This window comes from Condylura cristata, unplaced genomic scaffold (assembly GCF_000260355.1).
Source record: "Condylura cristata isolate star-nosed mole 26May11 unplaced genomic scaffold, ConCri1.0 scaffold00025, whole genome shotgun sequence".
NCBI classification, from domain to species: domain Eukaryota; kingdom Metazoa; phylum Chordata; class Mammalia; order Eulipotyphla; family Talpidae; genus Condylura; species Condylura cristata.
The window spans coordinates 31,356,339-31,364,560 of NW_004567126.1; the positions used below are offsets into that span (position 1 = coordinate 31,356,339).

At 61.1% G+C, this 8,222-nt stretch overlaps 1 protein-coding gene across 1 annotated transcript in view; it reads left to right on the top strand.

The window, feature by feature from the left end:
- The first annotated feature begins 4,302 nt into the window (after positions 1 to 4,302).
- Positions 4,303 to 8,222, top strand: part of KANK3 (KN motif and ankyrin repeat domains 3) — a 9,834-nt gene continuing 5,914 nt past the window's right edge. Inside the window, exons 1-3 of the mRNA XM_004688960.2 lie at positions 4,303 to 4,332; positions 7,097 to 7,156; positions 7,821 to 8,215. Coding sequence (XP_004689017.1) covers positions 7,123 to 7,156; positions 7,821 to 8,215 — 429 coding nt within the window. The 5' untranslated portion in view covers positions 4,303 to 4,332; positions 7,097 to 7,122. The remainder of the gene's footprint in view (positions 4,333 to 7,096; positions 7,157 to 7,820; positions 8,216 to 8,222) is intronic.

Here is an 8,222-nt window from a genome sequence, read left to right on the forward strand (position 1 = left end):
CCCGCCCCAGCCAACATGTCACATCCCCGGCTGACTGGCTGGGCTGGCGCCCGCTTCCAGAGCCCCTGGAAACTCTGGTCTTTACGGAGCTCCACCTTTCATTCACTGACCACGTGTCCACTGGGCACTTCCCGTGCGCCCAATGCTGTTCCAGTCTCTGAGGGTCGGGCAGTGACAAAGACAGTTCAACCAGGGAACACACAGGCTGAGTGAGGTTGTGAGGGCGAAGGGGACCCGTGCATGGGGGACCCGGAGTGCGCTGGAGGAAACGGTGGCCCGGGAAGCCTCATGATGGCATCTCAGCAAGTATTCAAAGGAGAGGAGGAGGGAGCCCTGGGTCTCTGCAGGAAGAGAACCGGGCAGAAGGGTAGCAGGTGCCCTGGGCAGGGCTGCGAGGGGCTCAGCCAGGAGCTAGGTGGAGGTGGGGCGGGGGAGGCAGAGCTGACGGCAGCAGCTGAGCCCTGTGGGCCTCGTCGGGGTTTGGGTTCTTCCGCTTGGTGAGGTGGGCCGTGAGCGGGCTTGAGCAAGGGCAGGGCAGTGACCTTGCCCCAGACTGGTTCTCCCTTCTCCTTCATCTCTCAGCTTGGGTACAGTTCTGTCCAGGCCGGAGCCCTGTCTCATCTCCACCTGGCCCCCTCCCGTTTCCCACTTCCCTCATCTCACTCTTCCCCATGCAGTGTTTCTAGAAAACGCAGTGCACACTCTCGGCCTTAGCAACTTCTTTGACACCTCGGAGCCATGGAGCCCTGTGGAGGATGAGCCGATGCACAGGCTGAAGTGCAAAGAAGACGATGAGGCAGAGCGCCAGGGAAACTGAGGCAGAGCGCCAGGGAGCCACAGGAGCGGAAGCTGAGCCCAGGGACACCGGGACGGCTTGCTGGACTCCAAGCTTAGAACTTGGGCTCAGTGAATCCAGAACTTTCTTCAGCAGCTCATGGCTGCGTCCCCCTCTGAGACACTCACCTTGCTCACGCCAAAACCAGACCACTTGGTCCGTGGCCTGTGACCTTCTGGGTGGCTCTGCTCTCACTGGCTGAGTGTCACACGTGTATAAAAATGACTCCTTTTGGTATCTTAGTTGAAAAATAAATTTGAAAGGAAAGGTCGCGCGCCACAAGCGAGCACATGATGCCAAAGGCACTCCTTGGAGAAAAGCAGCTGTGTCTCTGCCTGGGGACCTCACAGTGAGGAGGGTGTGGCCTCTCTGAAGAAAACTCCGAATTTGAGGTTAATGTAAGATTTCAATTAATTTCCAGATATGGGGACTCCATGGTGGCGCAGGGGTCAAGCTATCGGCGCTGCAGCACGAGTTCGATCCCCGGCCAGGGAGCGACCCCGTGGCACAGCTCCTGTCGCCCACTGCTCCCCTCAGCAGTGGATTTCACTGATCCCCCTGTTCTGCTCCCCGCTCTCTCTGGTGAGTCCTCTCACCCCCCAGCACCTCTGGCCTGTACCCCAGCAGACCTCTCCTGTCTTGTATGCATAAATAAATAAACATTAAAAAATATTCTAGGGAGGAAAGTGTGCATTAAGGATTTTATATCCTGCAAAACTGACTTTCCATCATAAAGGACACAGAGCCATCAGGGGGTGAGAACAAAGGCGATCTAGTTTCTATGAGCTCTTCCTGAGGATTCCTCGTCAGACCATCACAAGGACTCGCGGGCGGAGTGTGGGCAGACAGTTGCTTGTAAAACTACGCCCCTTGGGGCCTCCTTGTGGCTCAGGGGTTAAAGCCTCAGCACTAAGAAGCCATCCAAGCCACTGCAGCATGAGTTCGATCCCCGGCCAGGGAGGGACCCCCAGGGTACAGCAGGCCTCTCCCGTCTCCCCGCTGCGCCCCTCAGCAGTGGGTTTCAGTGGACCTGCCTGCTCTGCTCCCCACTCTGACTCTGGGGGAACCCCTCACCCACCACACCTCTGGCCTACACCCCAGTTCTTGTATGCATGATTAATGAAACAGATCTTTTAAAAAAATATTTATTTATTTATGCACACAGAACTGGGGCTAGAGGCGCAGGGGCGGCAAGAGGATTCCCCAGAGTCAGTGGGGAGCAGAACAGGCGGATGGACAAAGGACACTGCTGAGGGGGGCCACGGGCGGGTCAGGAGGGGTCTGCTGCGCCATAGGTCACCTCTAGGGCACCTGTAGGGTTTCGAACTCACACTACAGAGGCCGTGGCCAGCTCACAGTGCTGTGCCCTAACCCGCTGCCCACCAGGGAGGGCCCCGAAACAAATCTTTAAAAAGAAAAACAATTCCCATGTCTGACCCCAGCTCCAGATCTCAGCGTCAGCTGACTCAGTCCTCCCCGGGAGGTGCAACACCAGACCTGGGAAATCAGCGACACCCGACCCTGGAACACTTGGGAGCAAACAGCCTGTGTTGTGCAATAGACTTACTGTGAGGAGAGGAAGCGGGTAGACTGGAAAGTGGGGGCTAAGAGGCTTAAAAGATAAATTGTTTCCCTTTGTGAGCCAGCAGGATGAAACTCCACTGTTAGACAGTGTCCTGAACTGTACTTCAGACAGCTGCAGTCACACTTGGCGATGAATCATTCAGACAAGGCAGTGGGCGCTGCAGAGGGAGGATGCGGCTGTGCCTGGCTGCAGCCCAGGGGGTGCTGGGGCTGCTGGGGGAGGGTATGACCACGCTCCCCTGCGAGCTGGAGTTCTGGTGGGGGCTGCCCTCTGCCCTCTGCCCTGCTGCGGAGGCAACTTCCCAGGTCACCGCCCACTAGACACCAGGAGCAGCCTCCCCAGGCAGGGCGACCATGAAGCCCCTGGAAGCGCCAGGCCAGGCCGGAGAGGTCTGCGCGCCCTGTGGCCGGCTGTGGGCTGGGCTGCGTGTCGGGCACAGTGGCTGTGAGACGCCCTTGCGCCAGCAGGGAGGCCCTGTCGCTGCTTCATTGTGTTGCTGCTCATCTCTTACTGTGCCTAACTTAGAAATGAAAGTTGGGCCTTCCCTGGCAGTGCAAGGGGTTAAAGCCACAGCCCCGCAGCACAGTTGGATCCCAGGCCAGGGGGTGACCCCCAGGGCACAGACCTCTCCTGATGGCAGCTGCTCCCCCCAGACCCCCCCAGCCGTGTGTTTCAGTACATTTGGCTGTCCTGCTCCCCACTCTGTCTCTGAGGAATCCTCTCACCCCCCTGCACTGTACCCCAGCTCTTGTATGCATGAATAAACAAATCTTTAAAAAATTCAGCTTTACCATATGCACGTGAAGTGAAAATCAAAGTACTTGGTTCTACACACAGTTTCAGGGATTCACTGGGGATTTGGAATGAATCTCCCCTGGAGACGGGAAAAGTACATACAGGGGTTAAAATGCTAAACCAGGGCCCTCCCTGGTGGCGCAGCACTAAGAAGCCAAAGCCACTTCAGCATGAGTTCAATCAGGCCTGGAGGTGACCGGCATGGCGAGGCAGACCTCTCCTGACCACTCGCTGCTCCCCTCAGCAGTGTGCTTCGTTGATCTGCCTGTTCTGCTCCCCGCTCTGTCTCTGGTGAATCTTCTCACCGCCCCTGAGCCTCTGGCCTGTGCCCAGCTCTGTGTGCACAAATAAATAAATCTTTAAAATATGCTAAACCACTGTCTCACGAAATCATTATTTCAATGCCCGTTCATTAAGCACCTGCTGTCAGAGACAGTGGATTAAGCAGTGACCAGAAGGGACCAGTTCCCTGTCCTTCCGCGGCTGGCATGTCAGAGGGAGAGACAGATGGAAAACAAGTAAATAAACCACAGTTCTATAAACTTCAGGGAGTGAAAGTCGCTATTGGGTGAAAGGAGCATCGAGATAGGTGAGGGAGACTGGAGAAGGGCCACGTTAGCCCTTCGGGGGACTAGAGCACGCAGGTTGAGCCCCTGAAGTAGGTGTGCGCGAGCCTGTGCAGGGGCCGGGCGCTCGAGGAAGGCGACCGGCAAGCGCGAGACCCCCGGTATCAAACAGCAGGGTCGGGCCCCTCAGTCCCGGGCAGCAGCGCGCGGCTCTCGCGCTTCCCCCCAGAAGAACTCACACACACAGATCCCATCGCGTCCGCTCCCGCTCAGTTTTCCCAGGGCTCCCTAGTGTCCAGTGGGTCAAATTCAAGTTCCTTCGCCCTCGCCCTGCCCTTCCGCGCGGCCCATCCTTAGGGACCAGCGCCCCAACCCCAGCCCCGTCCCGGCGCCCCGCCAGCCCGGCCCACCCCGCCTGACCATTGGGCAGCTCGCAGGCCTCGGGCGCTGGTTGGCTGGCGCGGCCGTCACTTAGCCCGAAGCCTGATAACTTTCCCGAGCGCCGAGGGGGCGGGCTCGCGTGCGGGAGCGAGCTGCGGCTGCGACTCCAGGTAAAGCACCGGCCTCCCGGCCCCCGCTGGGGGTCCGGGGTGGCGGGTCTGGGGGCGCAGCGGGACGGGGCGCTGCGTTTCCAGCCCGTCCCCGGGCTCAACGCGCTGTGACGGGGCGGGGGGGGCGCGCCATGCCCTCTGGCTGGAACCCCCTTGCTCCCTGGGAGCTCCAGGTGGGTAGCGAGAAGAGTGGGGGACTGTGGATTTGGGAGGTCGCCCTCCTCTCGCCCTTCAGGAGCCAAGCGGGGGTTTGCTCGCCCCCTAGCGCCCCAACCGACTCCAGAAACCTTCCCCAGCTTACTCCTGGAGAACTTGGGGAGCCGGGTCCAGCCCCTTGCGCTGGACTTGGGTGTGTGTATGGGAGGGGGTGTTGCGGAAACGGGGTTGCGGGGAGGAACGGGCTGCCCCCGGCCCGCGGACAATGGGGAGCGGATGGAACCGCCCCGCGGCGTTTCCTGCAGGAAACTGCGCTGTCTTTGCGCGAGGCTGTCCTGGGGCGGTTTGGGGCGGGCGAGCGCGTTAGGGTGGCGGGTGCTGACCTGACCCCTCCCGCCGTCGTCAGCCTTCACCCCGCTTAGGGCCTCGGAGCCCCGCCCCGCCCTGCCCGTGTGTGACGCCGGGCAGACGCCCCCTCCCCAGGCCGGGCCGCGCGGTCTGCTCGGGTTCCCCACCCTTCAGTTTCTGTCATCTTAGCTCCGATCCCGAAATAGTCCCTGGGCGGGAGTGGGGGCGTGCGGCGTGGGCTCTGACGGCCTAATGAATGGGTCTCGCAGGCGATCAGATCTAGCGTGACAGCGACTGGGAGCAGAGGCATTGGCGCTGCCGCTCGCTGGTGGGGCTGCGCCCAGTGTCGCGGGCCAGGGGTGAGGGGCCTGCCGCCCCCATTAAGGATGCGCGCCGGGACAGGCAGCGGCGCCTGGGAGGGGCCCGCGGCTTCCAGAGGCTGTCTGGCCAGGGTGTGAGCGCAGGCCACGTGCAGGCCACAGCCCACCTGAGTTCAAATGCTGCCTCAGCCCCGCTGGCCTGGTGCAGGCGCATATTCGGGCGCATCCTCGGCGCTGTTTCTCCATCCTTTCAACGGAGGCAAGGACACTGATATAAGAAAACGGGTGTCGGACGATTTCACGCGGATTCAAGAAGTTGCTATCAGTAACTTGCTTAGAACTGAGGCTGGCGGGGTGAACGGCCCCCACATGCGGCTGCTGGGAGCTGCGGTTCCCGGCCAGCCCACCTCTGGGGGGGCTGCGCCGCCACTGGCTTGGGTCTTCAGGCGGCCATCAGCCCTGGCTTGTGTTCCCGGGACCTGGCTTTGGGGAGGCGCTGACCCCCTGAGTCACACAGCCAACGTGTGGGAGGCGGGCCTAGACCCCCTAAGCCCGGGCCCAGGATTTTTCCACCACCTGGTTCCTCCCTGACCATTTCCTGAAAACAAGTCATGAGAGGCACTGGCCGTCCTCTGCGGTGCCCTGCTGGCCTGCAGGCCCGCCCTGCTCCCCGGTGTGGGGAGATGGGAAACAGCTGCGGACCGAGGCCCTGCAGTCCCGGAGAGGTGGGGTGGCCACACGGAGGGGCGGGGTGGAGCCCAGCACAGCAGCCGTGTGCGGTTGGTGGGTGCCCAACTGCTGTGGGGGTCAGGCCGCAGGGCCACCAAGGCGCAAGAGGGCCGAAGCGTGACTCGCGAAGGCGTCCAGGTGCTTGGCACAAATGCGCTGTGAGCCAGGAGAGCAGGCCTGGCACTGGCAGCACCAGCCGGAGCACTGGGCAAGCGGGGCCCCCGAAGGCGAGCGGGGTTCAGTCGAGGGTGTTCCCCACAGGCACGTGATGCAATTGCTTTGTGCCTTCGTTTCTCCCGCTGGAGGCTGGGGGTGGCGGCACCCACTGGCAGGACTGTGTGGCATCTCCGAGGCCGCGGGCTATACAGCGGGCCCGGCCGCTTGCCCTCTCTGAACGTGTTCCGCGAGGGCCACTCAAAGCCGGTCTTTGCCACCTGTGCTTTTCAGGATCCCAGTTTTGGAGCTCCGGACACAGCATTTGTCCTTGATAAATGTCCTCCATTATTAGATGTGGCCCCACCCCAGCCTGCAGGAGTCCCTCCTCCCCCTGCCCGCGCGTGGCCGGGCTCTGGCGAGCTGGGTGCTTGTGATGCCACTGCAGGCGCCCCAGGCTGAGGGCAGAGCGGTCACCTCACCGTGGGCCCCAGGGAGACAGGCATCTGTGGGTTTGCAGCTCTCCATTCCCACAAGGCCCTTGCCAGTGACCTGGATAAAAATTCAGGCCACAAATGATATCTTGTTTGCATTTCTATAAGATGAAAAAATCAAGAGATTCTTTTTATTTTTTAAAGATTTACTTATGCATACAAGAACGGAGGTACCAGAGGTGTGGGGGTGAGAGGCTTCACCAGAGACAGAGTGGGGAGCAGAACAGGCAGATGGACAAAATACACTGCTGAGGGGAGCAGCGGGGACACAGGAGAGGTCTGCTGTCTCAAACCCACAGATGCCAGGTCTGCTCCCTTGCCGGGGATGGAACTCGTGCTGCAGTGGCTGCCCATAGCACCATAGCATCGTAACCCCTGTGCCACCAGGGAGGGCCTTCAAGGTCTTTTGAGGGAGGAGGAAGGGCTGGGCATGTGTGTCGGGGGAAAGGGACAGGAGCTTTGGGGCCTGTTTATTCATTCATTGGGAGTTCAGGCCAATCCCCAGAGGTACAATCACAGGGACAGGCCTGCCCCCCCCTCACTCTCTCTGGGGACATTTTCCAGGGTGTCTGGCGCTTACTCCAGGAATCATGGCCAAGTTTGCCCTGAATCAGAATCTGTCTGGTGAGTGTGCAAAATGGGATACATATGTGCACAGATCCTCACTGGGCGCCTTTGTGGGGACCCGCTGGCAATTCTCTTCTTTCCAAACGGCCAGTGACTAACGTCACGGCCTTGTTTAAAACCCGTGTGTGGTGCCCCACCTCCTGGCAGGACAGCTGGTAGGTCTCCCCACTGTGGTCTCCAACCTCTCCCCACTGCTGCTTGGGGCACCCTGCCCCCCACTGCTAACTGGGGCCTTTGCATGGAAACTGTTGTCTTTGAGGGAGCTTCTCTCCTGGTGCCTTCCTCCTCCTCAGCCAACTTGAAGTCCCCTCCGAGGAACCCAGCCTTCTCCGGTTATAATCTTCCCTTATCTCCTTCCGATAATTACCCTGCCTGGAATGAGCATGTTTATTTACCCTCTGCAAGAGGGCAGGGGTGTTTGTGTCCCTTGCTGTGTCCCTGGTGCCTAGAAAATGCTTGGCACATAGGCGGCCCCCAGGACCCAGCTCACAGAGCGACTATTTGGGTAGGATGGGCTTGAGCGCCAGGGGTGTGCGCAGGGGCAGGCGTGCCGAGTTTGGGGAGCCATCTGGTGTATTGAGGGCAGGTGGGGTGCCTTCTACATCCGGGCTCTCTGGGTCTCCCAGTCTGACCGCCTCCCATGCCCCCATCATGCCCACAGACCTGGGCAGCCCTCATCTGTGCCCGGGTCCGATCCAGGGCGCCCGAAGCCCGAGCTCGCCCTACACAGTGGAGACTCCCTACGGCTTCCACCTGGATCTGGATTTCCTCAAGTACATCGAGGAGCTGGAGCGCGGCCCTGCAGCCCGCCGCACCCCGGGGCTCCCGTCTGCTCGCCGCCCCCGGGCGTCCAGGACCGGCCTGGCAGGCGTGCGCAGCCCAGGCGCCTGGACATCCAGCGAGTCCCTGGCCAGTGACGACGCAGGAGCGCCGGGCGCACTCTCCCCGGGCGCGTCCTCGGGGCTCCTGCTGTCGCCGCGCTTACCGGCGCGCAACCCGCGCGTGGAGCACACGCTCCTGGAGACCAGCCGGCGCCTGCAGCTGGCGCAGGCGCAGGCGCAGG